General features: G+C 47.4%; 9 protein-coding genes and 1 non-coding gene across 10 annotated transcripts; 6 read left to right on the top strand and 4 right to left on the bottom strand.

Annotated features, from left to right (window-relative positions):
- The first annotated feature begins 721 nt into the window (after nucleotides 1–721).
- Nucleotides 722–1,791, top strand: EDB93DRAFT_572988 (uncharacterized protein). Its single transcript, XM_041456750.1, has 6 exons — nucleotides 722–741; nucleotides 817–931; nucleotides 1,006–1,128; nucleotides 1,186–1,471; nucleotides 1,526–1,612; nucleotides 1,663–1,791. The coding sequence occupies exons 3-6, from the start codon at nucleotides 1,022–1,024 to the stop codon at nucleotides 1,726–1,728; spliced, it is 546 nt and encodes a 181-aa protein (XP_041306287.1). The 5' UTR covers nucleotides 722–741; nucleotides 817–931; nucleotides 1,006–1,021; the 3' UTR covers nucleotides 1,729–1,791.
- Nucleotides 1,792–2,376: 585 nt separating this feature from the next.
- Nucleotides 2,377–4,066, top strand: EDB93DRAFT_1329426 (uncharacterized protein; the record flags this gene model as incomplete). Its single annotated transcript, XM_041455141.1, has 5 exons — nucleotides 2,377–2,442; nucleotides 2,502–2,546; nucleotides 2,622–2,734; nucleotides 2,787–2,862; nucleotides 3,003–4,066. The coding sequence occupies exons 1-5, from the start codon at nucleotides 2,424–2,426 to the stop codon at nucleotides 4,064–4,066; spliced, it is 1,317 nt and encodes a 438-aa protein (XP_041306286.1). The 5' UTR covers nucleotides 2,377–2,423.
- Nucleotides 4,067–5,383: 1,317 nt separating this feature from the next.
- EDB93DRAFT_1251878 (uncharacterized protein) lies at nucleotides 5,384–6,880 on the bottom strand (the record flags this gene model as incomplete). The annotated part of the gene is made up of 6 exons (XM_041453215.1): nucleotides 5,384–5,660; nucleotides 5,716–5,836; nucleotides 5,893–5,908; nucleotides 5,965–6,384; nucleotides 6,435–6,680; nucleotides 6,731–6,880. 6 exons carry the CDS (start codon nucleotides 6,878–6,880, stop codon nucleotides 5,384–5,386), a joined length of 1,230 nt encoding a protein of 409 aa, XP_041306285.1.
- A 1,792-nt stretch (nucleotides 6,881–8,672) lies between these two features.
- EDB93DRAFT_1291223 (MFS general substrate transporter) lies at nucleotides 8,673–10,768 on the top strand (the record flags this gene model as incomplete). The annotated part of the gene is made up of 7 exons (XM_041454562.1): nucleotides 8,673–8,825; nucleotides 8,859–9,068; nucleotides 9,121–9,284; nucleotides 9,344–9,432; nucleotides 9,485–9,709; nucleotides 9,766–10,132; nucleotides 10,188–10,768. The coding sequence occupies 7 exons, from the start codon at nucleotides 8,673–8,675 to the stop codon at nucleotides 10,345–10,347; spliced, it is 1,368 nt and encodes a 455-aa protein (XP_041306284.1). The 3' UTR covers nucleotides 10,348–10,768.
- A 1,691-nt stretch (nucleotides 10,769–12,459) lies between these two features.
- EDB93DRAFT_1155069 (uncharacterized protein) lies at nucleotides 12,460–13,581 on the top strand. The gene is made up of 3 exons (XM_041449848.1): nucleotides 12,460–12,867; nucleotides 12,921–13,370; nucleotides 13,420–13,581. Exons 1-3 carry the CDS (start codon nucleotides 12,837–12,839, stop codon nucleotides 13,428–13,430), a joined length of 492 nt encoding a protein of 163 aa, XP_041306283.1. The 5' UTR covers nucleotides 12,460–12,836; the 3' UTR covers nucleotides 13,431–13,581.
- A 6-nt stretch (nucleotides 13,582–13,587) lies between these two features.
- On the bottom strand, nucleotides 13,588–15,511 carry EDB93DRAFT_1155059 (uncharacterized protein). The gene is made up of 11 exons (XM_041449847.1): nucleotides 15,180–15,511; nucleotides 15,121–15,134; nucleotides 14,915–15,071; nucleotides 14,598–14,857; nucleotides 14,506–14,549; nucleotides 14,437–14,455; nucleotides 14,337–14,386; nucleotides 14,251–14,286; nucleotides 14,174–14,198; nucleotides 13,839–14,117; nucleotides 13,588–13,784 (listed from the first exon to the last, which is right to left on the bottom strand). Exons 1-10 carry the CDS (start codon nucleotides 15,318–15,320, stop codon nucleotides 13,943–13,945), a joined length of 921 nt encoding a protein of 306 aa, XP_041306282.1. The 5' UTR covers nucleotides 15,321–15,511; the 3' UTR covers nucleotides 13,588–13,784; nucleotides 13,839–13,942.
- A 621-nt stretch (nucleotides 15,512–16,132) lies between these two features.
- On the top strand, nucleotides 16,133–18,120 carry EDB93DRAFT_1155043 (mitochondrial carrier domain-containing protein). The gene is made up of 12 exons (XM_041449846.1): nucleotides 16,133–16,381; nucleotides 16,433–16,456; nucleotides 16,509–16,649; nucleotides 16,703–16,714; nucleotides 16,764–16,788; nucleotides 16,838–16,948; nucleotides 17,001–17,044; nucleotides 17,091–17,351; nucleotides 17,404–17,430; nucleotides 17,487–17,619; nucleotides 17,674–17,710; nucleotides 17,772–18,120. The coding sequence occupies exons 1-12, from the start codon at nucleotides 16,310–16,312 to the stop codon at nucleotides 17,845–17,847; spliced, it is 963 nt and encodes a 320-aa protein (XP_041306281.1). The 5' UTR covers nucleotides 16,133–16,309; the 3' UTR covers nucleotides 17,848–18,120.
- Nucleotides 18,121–18,365: 245 nt separating this feature from the next.
- On the top strand, nucleotides 18,366–20,819 carry EDB93DRAFT_1155035 (major facilitator superfamily domain-containing protein). Its single transcript, XM_041449845.1, has 13 exons — nucleotides 18,366–18,600; nucleotides 18,656–18,724; nucleotides 18,784–18,812; nucleotides 18,866–18,908; nucleotides 18,972–19,038; nucleotides 19,095–19,154; nucleotides 19,217–19,283; nucleotides 19,339–19,459; nucleotides 19,515–19,746; nucleotides 19,796–19,820; nucleotides 19,875–19,963; nucleotides 20,020–20,121; nucleotides 20,170–20,819. The coding sequence occupies exons 1-13, from the start codon at nucleotides 18,433–18,435 to the stop codon at nucleotides 20,559–20,561; spliced, it is 1,464 nt and encodes a 487-aa protein (XP_041306280.1). The 5' UTR covers nucleotides 18,366–18,432; the 3' UTR covers nucleotides 20,562–20,819.
- Nucleotides 20,755–22,612, bottom strand: EDB93DRAFT_1155031 (actin actin-like protein). Its single transcript, XM_041449844.1, has 9 exons — nucleotides 22,478–22,612; nucleotides 22,376–22,418; nucleotides 21,963–22,316; nucleotides 21,694–21,916; nucleotides 21,576–21,639; nucleotides 21,421–21,523; nucleotides 21,194–21,369; nucleotides 20,963–21,143; nucleotides 20,755–20,910 (listed from the first exon to the last, which is right to left on the bottom strand). Exons 1-8 carry the CDS (start codon nucleotides 22,517–22,519, stop codon nucleotides 20,973–20,975), a joined length of 1,176 nt encoding a protein of 391 aa, XP_041306279.1. The 5' UTR covers nucleotides 22,520–22,612; the 3' UTR covers nucleotides 20,755–20,910; nucleotides 20,963–20,972.
- On the bottom strand, nucleotides 20,784–20,863 carry EDB93DRAFT_t76. Its single transcript has one exon. It is a non-coding gene; the product is annotated as a tRNA-Asn (tRNA).
- Nucleotides 22,613–22,626: the final 14 nt, after the last annotated feature.

The raw sequence follows: 22,626 nt of genomic DNA, 5'->3' as shown, positions 1-22,626 counted from the left end.
AGTTCTAGGACAGCATAGTCCGCCCAACTTGGTGCGTGCGGTGTCTTCATTATTGCCTTTGTGTAATGCTTATACAAGTGATTCCGATTTCAGCTGATTGCGCAGCATGCCTTTTGATTCATTCATCAAGAAGCTAACACTTGTGAAGAGAATCGATCACCGGTTCACCGTGCAGTCTTACAACACACAGGACCGGGTTTCATTTACATCCCGACACAGCCGCACCCACCTCTACTGGCTAGACTAGAGGACTAGACCGATTTCTATCTCGAACGATTTTTTGGCACTAGGTGATCCTAATTTCCAAGTAGAAGCTCTTAAATGATTCGATGGTGGTTAACCCGCTCAAGATTAGTTTCGAGTCACTTCGGGGGATGATTTGGCAGAGCGGTGCTGGGTCGATTCCTTGCGCTAAAAAGCTGTCGCATGCTGTTGAGTTCATTTCATTTGGACATCACTCCCACGGAGAAGGTCGGTACTCTTTACTCTGCACAACAGCTGGAATCGAGGATGGGGAGACTCAAGACTCAGAGTCAGATAATGTATCGGACCTGTTCAGTTATGCATAAACATATGACACTGGTCAACGGGTTTGGACTAGTAACTTTTCAGTGCGCTCAATCACAGATATACTCCTTTAAGCTGCTCTTGGACCATTACGGCGCTCGTTATCGAGGAATTGTGCATCTCGCACTCAAACTTTGGCGCGTGGAACTTCGGAACTTGACCACGCTGAAAACGGTAAGCCTTGTTGTCTCCCATCTCGTCTTCAAATCTGTTTACGGAGCTTTCCATATGCCCATGGCCCGCAAGAAGTCCGTAAATAGCTCTCAAACGTGATAATCGGATGCAGTCGATGTTCTGGAAATAGAAATTCTCGTCTCTTAAACAAAGCCTGCGATGTCCTGTCCTTGTTTCCTAAAAGACCCTGGTCAGACACGCCTCGCCGGATACGCTCTGTAAGAGGAGTGCATAGCGGACACTTGATTCTCACTGTTATTTCAGGCTCGGGTAATTGCACATGTTCAACACATCCAATGAACGACCGACTGCACTGCACATATACAATTTCGGCAGTATGTTTGGCAATCGCAAGATTATCAAAGGGGAAGACAAGATCACAACTTTGTGAGTTTTGAGGATATTCTCTATTTCTTCTTTTTACTTTGTCTATCGCTGCTACAGATATTTTATGCAGAACACTCGGTGTTCGATGTACTGGACTTTTGATCTGCACGCTCGTGGCCCAGATGGTCCCCTGCTTTGTCGAGCTCAGTCTTCGTACAATGGACCACCACTGTTGGATGAAGTCAACCATGGGCCTACTATTTTATCCATGACTGGTGTCAAACAGCCGATCAAGATGGAGAGGAAACGTGGGGCCTTCAATGGAACAGTTTTCTTCAAGGGTCCCGATCATGAAGAGTATCGCTGGCAAACGACCACAGGGCTGTTTAGTACTGCGATGGAGGTGCGTACAGGAGCAGGTCGGATGTCGCAGCATTCATCACGTAGCTCTTGCCAGTGTTTGAATGCCGAGAACGTTATCGTAGCGACATATCGTGTTACATCCATGTCGTTGACAAAGGATGGTGTTCTTGTAGTTCAACCCGTACGTCTCCATCCTGTGATCCCTGGCCTTTGTGATGATTTCTACGACAGTCAGGGAAGTTCATGCTGGACCTGCTCGTAGCTACCAGCCTTGCGATGCGCACGCCCAATAACTGAAGTATCTTTCGGATACGACCTTTTTTGCCTCTGCTCAGAGGAACCATTTCTGATGCATATGGTCATACATTTGGTGCTGTTTTTATGGCGCGGGTCGTATTTTATTTGACCAGCATCAGCAATTTCTATTGATATGGATCTATGTACGTACAAACAACGGCAATCGAACATTGTGCACAGTGCTAACGAACGAAGGCTCACTTCGATCAACTTCGGGAACGAGGAAACCATTGGAGTCGTGATCGGGAACCCTTGTTTAGTATAGTCATCTTGCTCGTGGACTGATGTTTTCTTGTGAACGACTCGGACCGTGGATTCTTTCAACGTGGTATAATTCCCATATTGATAGTCGATCTTCACCTGATCTTTTCGATGGCCTGACCGACTGCAAATATGAGTTCGGTATAAGTAAACCTTGTCCCTGTTTCTGGCAAAAAAATATACACGCAAGCTTGGTGTACCATAATATGCATGCCTAACACTACACCGGTCCATGAAAGCTGCTTTTGAAGGCCCATCGAGGAACTTCGCAGTTCGGAGAAAGATAATTCTGTCAAAATTCTGGAAATGGCGGTCAGAGACGTTGTTCAAGTTCAAACTCCGAAAGATCTTTAGTCGCGGAGTTTGGGCCAGGGGTTATCGATTATTGTCTGGACGCATATAAGCATCTCTCTTAAATTCTTCTTTCCACCAATATGCTTTTCAACGACACAGGTTTGTTGGTTCCAATATAGTGGCTGGTGTATTTTCTGCACCTCTGACTCTTGTTTAAGCGTGTTTTAGTATGCGAGTGCCGAAAGAAACTATTCAGACATGGTGTACGTTATGAGCATACCACTGAGGATCTAGGTGATATCGTAGAACATTTTAGCTAACTGATCTACCTGATACAGTGACTCACGGAGGCAGAATCTATTCTGGAAGAACCGGTGCTGCCGCATCTTATTTTTTTGCCGTCAGTCGCGAAGATGAGTGGACAAGCATACTTTGCAGAAGATCGGTAGTGGTGAGCTGCTTCTTTGACTCCAGTTTTTTCTTGTTGAGCAGGCTCTCCGTAGGTGATACATGTGGGCTGGATTTTGCACTGCGTCGCACATTCGTTTCGTGTTCCAGTCGTGGGCTACATACTTGATGGTACGATTACTACGTCTCAGGCTATGTTTCTTGGTCGTCAAACAATCTGCTTATCATGTCACACTACTAATTTATCTGCCTATTTGAGATCTCCCTGCCACACTTCATACCACCTCAGGATCTCATGTACCTCCCCACAGATGGCTTTGATGCTGGACCACCTTTTAGCCGCATGGAAATCCAAGATCACACACTCATCCCAGTAGTATCCCCTCACTATCCACAACGGGTATCTGGCCCTTTTGTGCCATCGACTAAGCCCCAAACACCTCTCTGCCGCGTCCCGCCGAACGTCCTCCGGAAGCGAAAGCGCCAGAGAGACGGCCTCGCCTACCCTAGCGCACTGCATAGTGAATCAGGAGACAGTCTCCCGCGACGTCCACATAAACGTCGTATGCTCTCCTTGGGACTATCGTCTTCGTCAGCAGAAAGTTTATGCGACATCACGATTACAGAAGCACACGACTCCGCGGTCACTAAAAACCACGACGCTGGATCAACTCATGTTATTACACCCGATATATGCGTCGCAAATACCTCCCCCGACAATGACGCGCAATCCGTCACCCGTCACTTTACTTCCCCCTTCAAAGCTGTGTCGAAATATAATTCTCAGGGGTCATCATTTCACTGTTCTTTGCAAAACCATGCCCCTGAATATGCTCTCGTCGCGAACGGTGCCAGTTCTGTTGCGTGTCTCAAAGACTCTCCTCCTGTGCCGGCCATCGACCTCACCCGACTACAATTTGCTTCCAGGAACCGTTTGCACTTTCCTCTTCTGCATTTAGAACCAGTTGCTGGAACTGGAAAAGTATGCGGCAGGGAGGATGGTGAAAATTCTACTAGGCTCACAACGTCAGATCACACTCCCAACCAGATTGCGCAAGATGTGTCTCGAGCTACACAACAACCAGGCAACTCAGTCGTTCCAGCAGCCTGCAATAACGACAACAATGAGAATACGGAAACCGCATCATCCGTCACACGCCGAGGCACGCGAGTAGGACCCTCTCCTAGACGTCTTGGCGAAGCTATTGATTCCAGACACGACACAGTGACATATCACATGGATCAAATTTTACGGACGAGAAAACATGCCACAGGTCGCAATGACATTCAATGTACAACGCTATGGGAGAGCAATGCGATGTGGAAGGGGATGAGATTTTGGCATGAAAACCTGACATGGAATGCAGGTATTTAGCATCATAGGAGATTGTACATGTGACCTCAATCTACCTTCATCGACCGGGCAATATGTTGTCATACTACGCAGCTGCACCACTCGTCGCAGAATTTTTCTAAATTTCGGAGATCAAGCTCATAGTCCGATGCGTAGGATTGATTTTACCGCGGTTTCGGCTGTGCAGCAACCCCGGTTGGCGTAGTCCTGCTACTGCACCGACATTCATGCGGGTTTGCACCATACGGTTTGTGCATCTCAGTACCGAACCTTTGGTAATTAAGGAGTTGCAACACTTGAAGCGCCGGTTGGCATGTAATGTAGGTCTGCGATAATTCAGATCCACCCCTGGGCCTGATATCTCTATACCGGCGAGGTCGGTTCTAGACTGTTCTAGATCTACCTGCCAAAAGACAGTCGCTCCTTCACGGCAAGGCATGGGATTGGCCTACTAATAAAATGAATTAATATGCTCACTCCCATTATCTTATGGGGCTTCATTTTTGTGAGATCGCTGCATTACATTTACGCGGAAAGTTGATCTCTCCCCTCGTATTTGACATTGCATTCATAGGATTTGGACCTTTGCCGGCGGCGACCTTGATTGCCAATACGGTACCATGCGTACTGTACAGGTCGTTTCATGCCAATCAGATCTAGCAATAGCCTGGGTACATGTGCTATGAAACACTTATCACCTTCGATATGATCTCGGTGACCTCGTACATATCGAAAATGGTCATCACCGTGACTTCTATTGTTGATGACGACGGAGTCAGTGCTTGGATTTTTGGGAGTCTCTGCCTCTTCGATAGGGTGAACCAATCTACCATGACAGGGGGATAATCCCAGTAGCATCAACTACTATCATAACTGCCACACTCCATTCTTTAATCGTCAATGTTTCAACAAAAGTCATGATCCAGCGTATTACTAGACTTACTGTTTATAGTCTAGCTCCATCACTGGGCTTCTTGAAAATGCAGTCGCTGATTTTCCGGTGATCCCTATCCCTGCTAACGTTATCAAGAAAAGAACAGAATCATTCCGCGACCCGTGACAAACACTCACTGATTCTACTACCCACAGTTGAAGGCTCAGAAGTGCACGTTCGTCGCAGTGTAGACTCATTGCTTGCGAATTCGACATCGTGACTAAAATGGGTACGTCATACGCCGGCGGTTGATAGGTACTAATAAAATTCTCACAAAGTCTGTTTCCCAAGGACTTCATCAAACCCAAAAAAAAAAAAATTGGATCGGCTGTAGAGATACAACCTAAAATTGCCTGGCCGCGCTTGCACCGCCGCGTTTTTTTGTTTTTACATCATACCGAAGATCAATGCTCAGCTGGTTTGTAGTCAGGACGCAACGAACGGACGACTTTTCCGACTCTCCAGATCTCCTGATCGTCGATCTCTTTCAACTCTCTCGTCAAGTCTTCGCGATAAGTGGAGCGTCCGTTGAATTCGAGTACTTTGCTTGTTTCAGTGCCATTCTTGACGCTTTCATAAAGCTTTTCGAATACTGGACGATTTGTTGCTTCGAAGATCGGCGCCCAGTCGAGGGCTCCTCGTCGGGCGGTGGTGGAGCAAGCGTTGAACATGTAATCCATGCTGTAGATAGTTATAAGTTGATGACTCGTGATTCCAGAATTATAGAGATATTTACCCTTTTTCTCCGATCAAAGGATATAGGGATTGAGTGGCTTCTTCGACGGTTTCGTTGAATGCCTCTGAAGGCGAATGGCCATTTGCACGAAGCACCTTGTATTGTGCGCAGAACAATCCCTCTGTAAATGGCCAACCAGTCAGACTACAATCAATGGCATGACAGCGATAGACTGACGGATAGCTGCTGCCAACTAGAAGAGAGGCTCGATCTTAGCGTATGCATGCAGATCGATGGTAGCGTACTTACCACACCACGTTCACCAGTCAGATCCGAGAACACTTCCTTCTCGAAGGTTGTTTCGTACATGTAGCCAGAACCGATACCGACTCCAATAGCTACGGCTTTCTCCATTGCTTTGCCAGTTACGTCTTGAAAAACGGCGACGCTGGAGTTGATGCCTCTGCCCTCCTTGAACAAGGTTCGGACGGTGCGACCAGATCCTTTTGGCGCTACTAGAATAACGTCGACGTCCTTGGGGGGAATCACATTTGTTTGGTCTTTGTATACCACTGAAAACCCATGGGAGAAGTAGAGTGTCTTGCCCTTCGTTATGAGAGGAGAGATATGAGACCATGTCGATGACTGTGCTGCATCTGAGAGTAGATTCATGATGATCGTACCCCTGCCAATGGCTTCCTCGATGGAAAAAAGCGATTCTCCGGGTACCTATACCAAAAATTGTCAAAAATTATTTGCATTTTTGAGAGGTAACCAACCCATCCATCCTCTACTGCCTGTCTCCAACTTTCTCCATCCTTGCGGACGCCAACGATCACATTCAGACCATTATCACGAGCATTCAAGCCCTGACCATGTCCTTGTGATCCATAGCCAATAAGGGCTAGCGTGTCATTTTTGAAATAGTTTTGAAGTTTTGCCAGGGGCCAATCACTGCGTTCGTACACGACTTCTTTTGAACCAGCAAAGTCGAGCGTCTTCAACCCTCTGATAGCCTTAGGCACCTGAAGCGGTTCATGATACTTTTTTCCCTCGATCGACTATTCTGACTCACGTGCTGATTGACCACCCACGCGCTCTGGGCCGGCTGTTGACGCGCCAACAGCGAGTAGCTGGCGGCCTGAAATGACGTTTTTGTTAACGATCTCGGAATAGCTCGTGTGTGGCGAGAAAGGGCACGGAGACATGATGCTGTGGGAGCCATTTGATGATCAAAACAAAATCCAAGGTATTAATGGCGCCATAAATGATAGAGGTGCCATCATGTCGTAACGCGCGACGCGAGACTTGGCGCGTCACATGAGGTCGGCGTTAAACTGGACACGTTGACGCAGCCCTGATATTGACTTGGGTCGGCCGAATCGGATTCTGAGTCCGGTACAAAGAATTTTTGGGAGCGCATGTGATCACGCGTACTACGAATAGAAACACCAAACTGGTTGACGGGTCTGAACTCGATGAAATGTAATCTCAGCCTTTACTGCAGACATTTAACCGCCGACACTTCGTGGCACCATAAGGTACTACCAGTAAAGCATAGTATACCCTTGATGTCACGATGGTAACGACTCTCCGGAGTTATCACTATGTAGCTGTGCATAAGATCCGCCAGTAATATCTTACAAGGTGAAGATTTCATGCAGCTGGGACTAGAACAAAACTGGCAGTCCACTTGCTGTAGGGCGAGACATCATATGTATCTAGGTGCACAGATTTTTTGATTTGGCTTGGTGTCCTGAGAGAGCCGCGGTGTATGCTGCGATGCGAGCTCACTGTGATGGCTGCTAGTTCCCGCGTACGTGTGCGCTCTGAATGTACCTCCGAAAACATACTGTCAATTTGGGTGAATCTGTGTCTACTGGACCCAGAACACCATGATATTCTAAACAATGCTGACGTCGACAGAGGCTTGGAGCTTTAGTATCTAATATACATAGTTGAAGGTCTATATTTGAAACCATTCAAATTCGCCCACTGGAAACCCAGTGAATGACTCGGATGATGAGACCGGCCTGATGATGAGATGATGATGATGAGATGATGATGAGATGATGATGATGTGAGTCTCGATGGAGAAAATGGCGACGTGCGGCTAATTAGCCTGTCAACCAGACGTCATACTCTAATCCTAGTGCATGCAAGTCAGATCCTATATTTAAAAAATATGTACTTCTTGAATTCATACAAGCTATTGAGTAAGCGGTTTCGAAGTGCACCGACACGGCCCGAAGCTCGTGCTTTGTATGACCGCATCAGTCATCGCTTTGTCTTCACTACATCAATCATCGTGAGCCTGACCACAATCACTAAATCTTGAACCATACTAATTCAAGTTTTTATCAGATTTGCAGTATCTTAATCACCGGGTTACCTCAAGGCACTCCGCCATCAACGGAATTGTAAAACTTAGCGCCTGAGCGGTGTGCCAGACCATTGACCACTGACCTCTGACTCAAACAAAGAAAGTAATCATGTGGAACGATGTAAGTATGCTGAGTAAATTGAAGTGACTCTCCGCTCTCCATTCTAAGAATAATGGCCCCCGAAGCTTTCATCGCGTCTCGAATGTTACGGCAATGGTGATGGGCTATCCACCATGTGGTCTATTTACCAACCGGTCATGTTACAATAATTAAGATCGATCCAGTGTGTATTTCTATTTCTTTTAACCGCTGTACTGACATAGCAGGGCTTCTGGTATTCTATCTCGCGGATCCGATTCAGGGCATGGGGCACTCACATGAATAGCTGTGAATGCATCCCCATAAGAATTTTATCCTGTTATTTTGCTTTTCGATTACCGCATGCGGCGAGCACTTAATTACAGAACTACATATAATGACTCGGAAGTGAACACTAACTCCTCAATCCGTTGTACCCGACCGAGGTAAGACACTCATTATGATATTACCATTCATTTACTAATAGACCTCAAGTCCGTCCACACCTTCCCGCACGTCCTGCTGCTCTCGAAACAAAATATCCCCCAATCAGCCATGACCGGAACTGCACATACGCCGTCCTTGGACTCCCGTCAGGACTCAGAGTCGAAGCATCAAAACATCTTTGGCCAACTCGCACGCGCACCCTATGATCCCTCATCATCCCTCGAGTCCCAGCGCCAGGACCTCGAATCAAAAAACTCCAGTGTCCTGACTTGGCCCGAAGCACACCATAACCAGACATCTATTCCAACAAGTCTATGGGCTGAAGGTGGTTTTCTAGGTTGCCTCACAATCTTTGGCGGCTTCCTAGGAAGTTTCGCGACCATGGGGCAAGTGTCTTCATTCGGAACTTACCAGGCATGGTATGCCGAGCATCAACTTTCCGCCTATTCACCCTCGGCAATATCCTGGATCGGCGGACTCCAGCTTTGGGTCATGATGTTCTCTGTTAGTAGATCACCACTTTGAATATAAGCTCTCACTTATGTTGTCACCAAAGGGCGGATTGATCGGTCGCTTATTCGACGCCTATGGGCCCACCCCGTTGCTAGCATCTGGGACGCTTATATACACGCTCAGTTTAATGATGACATCATTAGCAACTCGGTACTACGAGTTTATGATCGCTCAAGGCTTTCTACTTGGATTGGGGGCCGGACTGGTGTGAGTTTTGCCTAAATTTATCTCATTGTCCTGGGGATGAGTCTCATCATAAAATATAGGTATAATCCATGCATTGCCGCGTCAACTGCTCGCTTCCGCCATTTTGCAGGCACATCTAGTGGTATCGTCCTCGGTGGCTCTGGTGCAGGCAAGTACCCTTCAATTAACTGCCTATAAATGGACTCTAATTATATTTGAAGGCGGTGCCGTGTTTCCTCTACTGCTTCAACGCCTCCTCGGCACTGTCGGGTTCGCATGGGCAGTCCGGATACAGGGGTTCCTTGCACTCGCGTGCTGCATCATCGCAACACTCACAATTTCGAGTCCTTTGCCTAAAAATAAAAACACACCGTGGATAGACACCAAGTCATTCCGCGACACAAAATACATGATGGTGTGTATTGCATACGCTCTGATATGCCTTGGTGAGTATCATAGGGTCATGCGCAGTGATGGATGCTGATTACTAAATCACGTACAGGCTTATTTATCCCTTCCACTTATATTGTCCAATACGCACAAGCACAGGGCTTATCCCAAAATCTCGGGTTTTCTCTGCTAGCGATCATGAATGCCACAAACACTATCGGTCGCATTGTTCCAGGGTGGTTCGCGGACAAACTTGGAAGATTTAACCTCATGATTCCCTCTGCTCTACTAGCCGGCATTTCATGTATTGCGCTGTGGCTATTTGCGCATGACACGGCAACCCTAGCGGCATTCGCTGTGATGTACGGCTTATTTGCGGGCGCGACGATGGGATTGGATGTCGCTGTTACAGCACAAATTTCACCGCCAGAAAATTTTGGTACGCGCGTTGGGATGTCCTACGCTTTTATGTCTATTCCGTAGGTCCCTCGTTGCAGCTTGCTTTTTGACGAGAGCCTAATTATTATCCGGCAGATCCTTGGTTGGAAGTCCTATTGGAGGTGCCATCTATGCAAGCCAACACGGCGGCTACTCTGGAATGATCGTGTTTGCGGCGATCTTCAATATTCTAGGATTTTTTTTCTTAATGGCAGTGAAGCTCATGATCAACCGAAATATTTTTGTTATAGTGTAAAATTCGTAAAAGCGTCGAGTGGCATTAGATGTCTAGATAGATTGCGCTGGGCTCGCAGCATACCTACCCTCAAACTGTGACTGTAATTAATAGATTCAATGTACTACCAGAAACATGGCGTTTGGCACTCCATTTACAGTTGAGATGACATGTGAAAGGCCTCGCCGAGAGTTTAATGGTGACAAAGTTTGGACTCGTGATCGGGATTTCAGTTCCGAGCGGTTAGAAAGTCTAATCACTCTGATTCATCACGACCACCCTACCTTATGTCTACGTCATCCTGATGATATTCCTGTCTTTTGTCATCCTTGTCAGCTTGTCGTCAGTCACCTGGGATAAGGATATGACAACCGTAGCCTGGGAGCTGCAGACAATAATATGGTGTTGGCAGGCGGGTATAGGATATAGCACGGGTATTAGGGTCACGGGTACGCTGTCGAGATGTGGCACCCGTGGTCATACCCTACACGTTAGCACGGTATGGGTCACGGGTATAGCCGCACTATCTCCGAACTTCTTCGCAGTTTCCCGACTTCCAAAGGAGTTCAGACTTTAATGTCGGGGGCAGAAAGGAATAATTGGCTTCGTGGCAGAACGGCGATTGGCAGAATGGAAGAAGTCGGCAAGATGTGTTGCGAGCATTTACTCTTTTCGACATGGCAAAAATAACTTTTGACCATCGCATTGAGGCCATCATCAAAAGTGCATCGATATTCCACCCTGGCGCACTCTCTGAGCCTCGATTGAGCACATCGATCTCTTCGATGAAGGTAGTTGGTGTATTGCCTTTGTCGCTGAGTTTGTCGACCCTCTCTAGCTCGCTCCATTCGACCATGAACTGGAAAAAAAAGTCGGTTAAAGACAGCTTGCCGAGCAGGACAAAGATACGCAAATCGGGAATTTCTTATGTCAGCGTTTTCGCGTCTCGTCTGACTGTATTGCTAGCTCGCACTTTGAACGCATGACTTGCCCGGCCCAGAGTCGATCGACCAAGAGAATACCACACACGACGATGAATATGGGCGCCGGTCGGCGAAGTCGGGAACTGGCGCGTTCGCGACCTTACGACGTTATATATTGGACATGATTCACCACCAACTACGAGCCTTATTTTTCGGAGGTCGTTGACTGCAAGTCTGCAACGGCTCCCCATGACCTGCTGCTTCGATCCTATCTCTCGCTGCTTGAACAACTCGGTGATTCAACGGTGTAAAGTGAGGACAGACTCTAGTACATTTCTCGATACTCCATTCACGCCATCATTGTGGTTAATCAGTTTACTGCCAATGACACGGCCTCGCTTGCCGAGTCTACTACAACACGTTCAGAAACTTCAGATGTATCATCGTCGAGTCTGCAGTCCATAGCGGATAATGTTGCAAAACGTGTTAAGCTTATCCTTCCACAGGTCGAAGCAGCCCCCTCCGAGTTGCACTCCGCTGCTCCGGAAGTGATTGATATCGATGAAAATGATGCATCTCCTGCCGCCGAACAGGATGACAAAGCTGATCTAAGTACGTGGACTTATTTCTCGTGTCTGCTTGGACCTTGATTAATTTTCACTCACAGACGCGCTCAAGAAAACTTGGCATCCAGCAGTCTATTCGTTTTTTAAGCTTGACGCTGTGACTGTCTAGGATCTCGATGGACATCTAGTTCATTTCTTCCCTTGTGGGGCACGCAAGTGCAAACTCCCTGCTGGAGGTGTCCGCCCCTTCCAGGACTCCAAGGGCTCGGGAGCGGATCAGTCTTGCTTTTGCTCGAAAAGGACAACAACCTGTCCATGATACTCATCGAATGCACACGAGTAATGAAGTTCGGTAAGTGACCTTACTAAGATTATGAAGTCTCTGAAGAAAAGAAAACGAGAGGACGAGAGCGTTGGGTGAGGTTATTTTACGTAGTGACATCACTATATTTTGTTTGTGTACCCGCGGGTGAATGCAACACCGCGGGTAATACTACGGGTACGGTGTTGAAACGTTGATCTTCCGACCCGCGGGTATACCCGTGCTATACCCTAGGCGGGACAGAGGAAGTAGTAGCATGCGTGAGAGACTTGCAGGGATCAGAAATGGAGGTAAAAGATTCTGATGCGGCATGGAGGTTGTGCGGGATGATAGTGACATCGTGCAGCGGCTTTGACAGACTTCCTGACACTTTCTGAGTCCAAGCGAGCCACTGACAGGACACAAGTCTGTACCTCAACTTTGACTCCTCGTGCTTAGCCCCACTCCATCCCCGTCCTTGAACTCAATTAACCACACACAACAGTAACTTCAATCACTGGAATCAAATCTTTGTTCAGGAACATAAAGTAGCATGGCATTTGCTCAGTGTCGACAAAGGGCTAGATAAACCAAATTTGCAATTTTGCAAATACCCTTTTCACGTTTACCCGCTCCACCTGAGCTCCACATGGCATATGTACACCCCCGGTTCTACGTATTTTTTCTCGTCTTCTCAACCACAACACCCAATCACCAATAATGTCTTACGATCAAGGAAACCAACGGTCACGTATGTCGCTCGAATTTGTTTACAAAATCCCAGACAGACTTAATATCTTTGAGGGGACTTTGACGACTCCTCAAAATATGATGCCCCTATCGGCGGTCAACGCACTGTGCCCGGGGGAGACCCCACGCTTTCGGGATCATACGGGGGCAGCAGGACTGGCCAGGCTGGTGGATACACAGGAAATGGAAATGAAGGCCGCGTCGGTCGACAAGATCAGCAGAGCTTAAATCAAGGCGATGAATATTGCGACACGGATCCTGGAATGGCCGGTAATCGCGGCGGTCAGGACGTGGATGTCCTCGGAGCCGGCCAAGTTGGTGGCGGATACGACGATACCTTTGACCAGTGCATCATCGGCGACGGCCGTAGCCGCGGGTATGAGCGTGATGTTGATGAGTATGAAGACTCTGGCGTCGGCGGTGGTCAAGCTGGCACCGGCACCGGCACTGGTGCTGCTACCGGTCGCGGTCCAAAGTTGTCTTCCATGGGCTCCAAATTTATGGGTTAGTCTTTATCTATCTGACTTTGCGATATATTCATAATCGCGCATAGGCGAAGTGTAGAAGACGGCTGGCAAACTTTCGAATGATTTCTCGCTCGAGACTAAGGACAAGCAGCACGACGTATGTGCTGATTTATATTTGTACAGAATGTAATTCCTGAGATTATTGTACTTATATTTGTATCATCTGCTTAATGAGAAAGTCATCACATCACATCTACTCAAAATGACTGCAAATAATTATTCTTGTGATACATCATTGTCTTTGTAAATAACAGTACTCTTGGTACATAAGTAACGATACACGCCGGCGAGAGCGTTATTCCTGAGAGGCCTGACGGTCCAACTCCGTCAGCCTATCGTGTTTAACGCAAACGTCTCGAGAAATTGAAATAGCGATATTTGATGGATGTGTCTGATCTCGTGGTGAGAACCAATCCTACAAGACGGATACGAGGGAAAAACATACCGCCTGTCGTTGATCACGTGTGTATGCAGAACTGTTGGAAGAGATCTCGTGTGGGAGTTCATAACGTTCGATGTCCATGTCATATTCAGACTTTGAGAGATCTCTCATGAAATGGTGGTTGCGCTACATATTGAATGAGTAACGTCACGGCTGTAAAGAAAACCATAACTTGCGCTTACGTCTCCTACGGAACGATCTGCACTACGGATCTGTGGATTGCGCGGCAGACTGATGACAGTTCCACCAACAACATCGTCCTGGACCCGTCGAGTGTTCAGACTACACAAGGATTGAGTTCCCCACTCTTTCGTGATTCGCAGTCCTAAATCACTCACGATGCCATCAAAGAGTTTGCAAAAACTAAGGAACAAAGAGATAAGCGCTTGCAGAGGGATGAGAATGGAGTCATTACCCTCTGTATAAAATAGGAAGATGCCAAACCACCAGACTGAATGCATCAGCAAGATTAAAGTTATATGATCTGGATAAAGTTCTCACAGCTATGTGGAGTTGTACCCCATATGATGAGAATGACAACTGCGCTCATGCTTAGTGTTGGTGGTTAGACGAATCTGTTGTCTCCAGCATACTACTGTACCTTAGGACCAGGCCAGTTTCTGCAAGATGATTCATTTTTGGAAGAAAATATTTTCGATTTGTCTCTTACCGACGGTATATGTCAAGAGGCGGTCGAGTAGTTTCATCGTCGTCCTGTAATCGGTTAGCTTATAATAGGATGGCGACCGGCTCATTACTCACGGTCCCATCGCAATGCGTTTTTCGCGATAAATGTAATAACACTGGCCTCCTGCGACAATGAGGTCGGCTCCAGCACCTGCAGCAAAGCAGGCGGTGATCAACCACCGCCATTTTGTCGAGAAGACGGATAAAGATATGCTTCCAAACACCTTGGACGCCGCGATCATGCTCCCCACGAATCGGAATGCCGCAAGAGCCCAGGCGATGGATGGTAGATACAACGTTTTTGACAGCACGTACATACGGTGCGCAAAGAATATCTGTATTTTTCACATAAGACTCGGCAAGTTTTGGGAATTGAGAAGACGACGTGATACCTCCACGATAGATCCCACTGAGCCGCTGAATACGATTGACCATGCGTAGCCAATCGGCATGGTGGTCACGGCGAGCGCGTCTGGGTCACCAAACTCTGTTACGGTAAGGAGATACATTCCAGTTAAAACAGAGATTGTGTGGCCGATTTCTTCCAGCCTGGCATTCAGCCGTTAGGAGGCGGATGGATTTGAAAGGATCTGCTCACCATATCCAGACCACCTAAGAGGCATAAGGCTGATACTTTGTAAATGTTGAAATACTCACCAGTAGCTTTAACCAGAGACGATCGTTCGGATATCTTTTGAAGTAGTAATAGGTCTGCAAAGTTTCAATTCCAAACAAAAACACCATGATCGCGCCCCCCACTTGGAGAGCACCGAGTGTGTCGTTGGGATTTACAGCCATGGGCGGGGAGAATGTATGCACCAGTAGCGCAACTCTCGCGACCGCCTTATTAATACGTCATATAGAGTTCTGATGAAGCTAGCGAAACACAGGAATAGACCCTCCTGTATATGGGATTTTCTCTAACGAATTTGCAATGTCCCGCGGTCCCAGCACTCGAAGTCAAACTTCCTTTCAAACAAAGTGCGACTGTGATCAGGAGCATCATGCTGATATGACGACAGTATGCTTTCATATCAGACGTACCTAGTCGGGATCTTTGAAGTTGCATGTGTACAGTGAGCGGACATTGCTACTTTAAGCCGGACACTGTGAGGGTACAGCACACTCCATCAGTATGATCAGAAGGACTGAGGATCAGATTGGTTCAAATCAGTTTATCCTACCACCTAAATGCTATGCTTTTATGATGAGCACCATGATGGTATGAGTTTACGGTTGATGTATCATGATGGTAACAGAACTACTGAATGTCACGAAATGGGATAAGCGGCTGACCACGCGGGCGTATGGAGTTCAAGTCACGGCGACTTCCGTAAAAACCGGTCACCGATGATCGGGTGGCAAGGCAGGACTAGTACTTTTGGATGCGGTGCGGTGTGTGCCATGTGGAGGAGGCATGTAGCCGCGGTGACGAACAATGTCGGAGGATGAGCTCGTATGATGCTATGTCCAGCAACAAATACTATCTTTACTTTTGGGGCGAAAATGTGATTGTTTGTTACAATCCTGCAAAACGTGTGACCATCCATCACGCAACCGGATTTATTTAGTCTGATCAAGAAGAAAATAAATTACCAAAAGCGATTTTACTCGTTTTCAGGTTAGCGCTGAGCGCTGAATATTGAATCTTGTTGGCATTCGGGGATGTGCACTGCTAATGGGGTTCGGTACTTCCATCTCTCGTTATACGCTCTTAGTCATAATCTTCACTTCCTCAAGGCTAGCTGCGCCATCAAAACTTGCTACTTCTTCCGCAGGTACCAACCATGTCCACCAGTGCCCGTCAACTCTCAACCACAGAAAGCTTTCTATGCGGTGGCTTGGCAGCCTGTATAGCTGTTAGTAGTTTGTTTACTTCTCATATCGGTTTGCTAAATGCATGAACGCAGGTGACAATATCCAACCCCGCTGAGGTTAGCGTTTGAACTAGTGCGCAGACTCTATTACTTACCCTGGAGAAAACAGGTAGCCAAGACTCGACTGCAATTGCAAGGAGAGCTTGCCAAGGGCGGCGGTCTCAAGGTGTACAATAATGCTTTCGACGCAATGATAAAAACATGGAGAAATGAAGGTATCCGCGGTATGCAACGCGGACTAGGTGTAGCGGTATGACGATTCAAAAATTTTCAGCTTACCTTTCTCACGAGGATGTTTTATAGTATGCGTATCAGGCAAGTAAAGAATTTTGATGATAAGATTCAATGCTTACTCTAAGTTTAGATTCCACTGAATGGGTCTCGCCTGAGTAAGTGACATGTGAAGCAGTTTTGTACCTTGATCTGAGGTTCCTGCAGGTTTTTATGAGCCATTTCGACGGACTATCAATCGTGTATGCGGTTGGTCGAGTGCAGACCAGATACCTATCACGTCCTTGGTGGCTGGTGCAGCCAGTGGTGCTGTTGGAGGTTTGTTTGTTATGCGCTCATAAACGATTTTGCTTACATATTTTGAACACAGCTATAATCGGAAATCCCTTGTTTCTCGTAAAGGCTCGTATGCAGGTAATCAGACTTTTTAGCCATCCACCAGTGACTAATATGTCTCAAGGCATACTCGCCCGCCCTTCCTATAGGAACACAACGCCATTATAAGAACTCTCTCGATGCCCTGGCTACAATATGGCGGACCGAGGGTATTCGCGGTTACCTCCGTGGCATGGATGCTGCTATTCTTCGTACAGCAATGGGCTCATCTGTTCAACTACCGACATATAACTGGACTAAGAACCAGCTCGTCGGAAATGCCATTCTTCCCGGTGACAGTGTGTGGACGTTCCTTGCGAGCAGCTCGGTTTCCGGTGTTTGCGTGGTATGTCCCCGTTTGAGTATGCCGTCATACCCCCCCTGAATGACCTTTGTAGTGCCTTGTCATGCAGCCCGCCGATACTGTAAGTCAACCCATTTTTGTTTTTGTTTGAATTCACCGTTGACGTGTCACTTTCAGGCACTTACGAGAATGTACAATCAGCCCACCACGAAATTACCTGATGGGAGGGTCGTAGGGGCACTGTACAAGAGTCCAATAGATTGTTTATGGAGAACCCTCAAAACTGAGGGAGTTCTTGGCTGGTATAAGGGTATGTGCTTATGGCCAGGAGGTGATTATAAAAGCTGAATCAATTGATGGGAAGGTTCACTTGCACACTTCCTGCGTATCACTCCTCACACGTAAGTTGCTCCACGCTCCGCCTGAGCATGACATTTACTTCCCACATTTACTTTCCATCAGGATCATAACCCTCACCATGAACGATGTAATACGAAACCTTTACAAGGATTTGGCTTGGGGTAGGTCCTACGTATAATAACTTCTGCATAGACGGGAGTGCCTATATTGGGTGCTCGTTAGACATGAGCTTTTGACCAGCTTGCTGGCCTGCTTGCAAGCTTGAATTATATACCTTATTTGCAAGTCAATAATAGGTAGAGTTTTCGCGCGAAGCGGCTTTGGAAGATGTGTTGCAAAATTAACCCCGCTGTTTAACTTTGATGGCACAAACTTCTTGACATTGAGAACTATTTTAAACATGTTGCCATGTCGCATCGTTGCATCATTCTGAGAGGCACTCCATCCAAACACTACGTTGACCAACCGCTGCTGAGCTGAATCCTGTACTATGTGGACACTTGAAATTTATCCATTTGGACATGTCACCGCTTACTCGGGCCTCGGCTGATGTTGATCAATCTATCATTACAGTCACGCGGAGTATTTTGCAATTGACATCCTTGGAATAATTAGAGATGCGTTTCACCTTAAGTTCGCATCAGGAGAGCATTGATATAAATATGCCTTCATCATGAGTTCTAAATCCGACTCCTCCTGATAACTCAATATCGCATCTTCCTTAGTCACCGCTATCAGGGTCACCTCTGACGACGTCCTCAAGATGGAAAAGACTCTGCACGGCGACCCATCGTCAGACACGGTGAAGGACGTCGACCATTTCGAAGGAATCTCAGACGCAGAGAAAATCATCCTTGAAGGGACTGTCTGGAGGAAGTTGGACCTATGGGTGCTCCCCGTCTGCACTATCTTCTATCTCCTTTCTTTCCTTGTGAGTAATGCCTAGTATCATTTATGAACCCACATCCAATAGGATCGGCGAACAGGACCGGAGCAATATCGCAAATGCTCGGGTTGCTGGCATGCAGACCAGTCTCAAGATGACCAATCACCAAGTAAAGCTCGGCCGTCTCATAGGTGGTGTATTCTGTTCTGATACTTGTCCTTTTTGCAGTACAGTATCGCTCTGACTATGACATATGTGTAAGGACGCAATATTATCAAGTTGATGTCCTTTGACATAGCGTGCTTTCTAGCCCGTACATCGCAGCAGAATTCCCTTCGAACATGCTGTTGAAGGCAAGTATTATCTTATGATTCTCTACGGGTGTCATATGGGTGATTGACGGTAACACCAAACAGTATGTGGGACCACGGTGGATGCTGCCAACCATGGTCACGATATGGGGCCTCGTGGCAACTATGCAGGGTCAGTCTAGTCGTCATGGTATTGTCATGCAGCAGCTAATCCACCGACTATTTCAGGCATGGTGAAGAGTTACTCGGGTCTGCTTGCCTGTCGATTCTTCTTGGGTCTCATGGAAGGTATGGTATTTGTAAATTACTCCCTGCGACATGTTGCTAGAACTGTCCGATTTCCACATCAGGTGGTCTGTTCCCTGGTCTTGTGCTTTATATGTCTTTCTTCTATCCAAGAGAGAGATTGCAGATCAGGTCTGTCATGCGGCTTCCTCGTACCATCGAGCATATTTGATTTCTGTGTCGACAGGGTTGCCACGTTCTTTGCATCTGCGTCGCTCTCCGGCGCATTTTCTGGTCTGCTGGCAGCTGCCATAATCAACATGAACGGGATAGGTGGGAGGCCTGGATGGGCTTGGATTTTCATTCTTGTCGGTAGCTTTCCATCTTCGTTATGTTGCTGATGTGGCTCATCCTCTCAAATAGGAAGGCATCTTTACATTTTTGTTTGGATTGACAGCCTTTTTTACCCTCCCCAACTCCCCGTGCACCGCGCGCTTCCTCTCTACGAAGGAACGTAACTATGTCATGGCTAAATTGAGGGAGGATGGTGCTATTGCTGGTGACGACAAGAGCGATAGCTTCAGTTGGACTGAGGTGATTCGGTGTTTCCAGTCAATTCACGTTTGGCTGTTGGCACCTGTCCTGTTTTTCATCGGTAAGCGTGCGTTGCTGGAGATAGGTGTACTGAGTGAATCCCGCTTCAGGTACAACATTGCTTGGCCTTGCCTAGTAGGTCCATGGTACTTCCAAGTTTATTCATGCTAATGCTTGTTGGCTTTTTAGCTTTGAGCCCACAATCGTCGCCGGCCTGGGTTACACGGGTATTCAAGCACAGCTGATGAGCGCGCCACCCTTTGCGGTTGCGTTTGTAGGTGAGCTGATTTCTACTTCCAGTCAGTGATCGAGACGCTGACTATCATGTTTTCAGTCTCCATGATCACCGCAGTGATATCGGATCGGTACAAATGCCGTGGCTTTATGCTCATCTTCTTCTCGGTTTGTAACCTTGTCGGATTCATCGTGTTTTATGGTGGGTTTTGCCAGCGCCTGCATTGACAAATCATCTGATCATTGCCAGCGAGCAAATCAAATCATGTGCGTTATGCATCACTCTTCCTGACCGTCTGTGGGTCGTACTGCGGTGCTCCGCCGATCATCACCTGGGTAGCAAACAACAGCGCACCACACATCAGACGGGCAACCTCGGTCGCTATTGCGTTCATTATGACCAACTCTGGTGGCATCCTGGCCACTTGGCTTTTAGGTTCCTTGTCACCCGCACCCGACTATACAAAAGCTACGATCACCTTCATCATTATGTCAGTGGGCATGGTAGTGTTCTCTATCACCACCCTCGCGTACCTTTGGCATCAGAACCGCTTAAAGGCCGACAGGCGGCAGTGTAGCACCTCTGAGGATGAACCTAAAGGTCTGGGCGATCAAAGTGCTTGGTTTATCTACAATTTGTAGTATTATACCTGGAGTAAAAGGGACTTGTCACGTATACGTTACCCCTGGTTACGATAGATAATTTATTCATGGTTCTTCTTGTTTGCTTTCTGCGAGGTCGGTATGTCGCTACCAGTATTGTAGGCATGCTTGCCACGTTGTCATCATGAAAATGATCTGAGCTGCGGCGAAAAAGGGGAGTATTTGCAGTTCATTATACAGTACTCCAAGTGGCAAAAGGATCTGCCCCAGTGAGGCTCGAACTCACGACCTTCCGATTGCGCTTAACAGTCGGACGCTGTGACCAACTCAGCCATGGGGCAGTTATTTTTCATTTCCCGTTGGAGTATATAACTACCAACAAACCGTACTTTTGGTGGTCCATCAGAAAACTACCGGAAGTCCATCGTAAGTTATCATACCCATCGTTGGTTAATTCTCTCCACGTCCTAGCTTATCCAAAGAACGAATACCCTGCTCAAACCACTCTTCTCTTGATATCCAGAATTCTGCACGGTTCTTCATGATGTCAGCGAGAACAGCACCACCTAGGAACACCATGTGTTTCCGACGAGGAGGGTCTTCGATGCGAATTTTGAATTTCTGGGAGAGGCGACATGTCAGTGACAGGGAAAAACAGGAAGCAGACATACGTTCAACCGCGTTGGATCGCCATTCAGCACACGCGTAAGATACAGCTGTTTCATTTCTTTTTCGAGTCGGCTCGGGAGGCCTGGGTACATGCTTGAGCCGCCTGAGAGAACGATGTGTTTGTAAAGTTCCGCTCGGGTGTCAACTGCCGCGGCTTGGATGGTTAGGAAGAGCATTTCTGGGTGAAAGAGTGAGATGAGTGGAGTGGGAGAGATGAGATTTTAGCCACCTGCCACGCCAGGCTGGTCGACGTCCACGAGATGTGGTTGGAACATGCATTCTGGAGCTTCAAAACGTTCTGAGCCCACTTTGATTGTTCGGCCATCGGGGAGCTGTATTAAACAAGCTTCAGCAATACGACGATAGACGACAGAGTTGAGATACCGTGTAGCTTTCTACAAGCACCGTCGTCTCTTCCGACAATTTTTGGTCGAGGTCAAGATCGTAGCTGTAGTCCCATATTTGAATCGCATGAAATGGTACAAAACATCGCAACGTTCACCTCACATAGCAAAGTTTCTCTTTTATTTCACGCACAGTCTCAAAATCAGCAGTACGATTGAACGCATAACCGCGCATGAGCAGCAGCTTGATCAAGTACCGCGTGACATCTCGACCTGCAATATCCAAGCGTCGGGTGAGATGAGGGAGCGCATATCCGTCATATACAGGTACGATGTGCGTGACTCCATCACCCGAGTCGACGACTACGCCTGTTGTTAAACCTGCACCAACAGTCAGCACCATCATACAGCACAGAAGAGATCTCACCTTGCGCATACAGCGTCAACACAGCCTGAATCGCTACATACACCCCCTGGAAGCCATACTCCTCAAACATCACCTGCACCATCTTCTGCCGGTTGACTTTAGGGTTCATAGGTGGCTCTGTGAGTAACACTTTACGGCCGCGTGGGTCGACCTTGAGTTTCTCGTCGAAAGTGTAATCCCAGAGGTGCTTCATGTCTTCCCAGTTGCGCACTATACCGTGTTCCATGGGTTGCGTTACTTGGAGATAATTGCGGTTCTCAGCGGCTTCGTCGCCCACCATGATGTCTTTGATCACTGCGGAGCCCACGCGCTCCTCTGCGCGCAGGATGGGGCGGCCTACGACGGAAGGGAATACTGAATGATGGGATTAGTTGACCTGGAGTATGTGTGTGCTTTGGGTAGGGCTTGCGCACCATGCTCTGGGAAGTTCGACCCTGCGTAGCCTACTTTGACGAACTGCGGGTGAGATTGAGATGATTGAGGGCGCGTCAAGAAGGGCTCAAATAAAGACTTACACCCGTGCCGTTGTCGACTACGAGCGGTGCTTCTGAGTCCATTCTAAAACGGTGCACGAAATGTGGTTATAATCAGCGATTGGGATCGCGGTGGAATAGATATGATCTTGTCTTGCACTGCGCGCGATGGCTGTGTTCGACCAATATGG

Source organism: Suillus bovinus, assembly GCF_016758785.1.
Source record: "Suillus bovinus strain UH-Sbo-P2 chromosome Unknown EDB93scaffold_40, whole genome shotgun sequence".
Classification (NCBI taxonomy): Eukaryota; Fungi; Basidiomycota; class Agaricomycetes; order Boletales; family Suillaceae; genus Suillus; species Suillus bovinus.
This window is presented reverse-complemented; position numbering and strand designations above follow the sequence as displayed.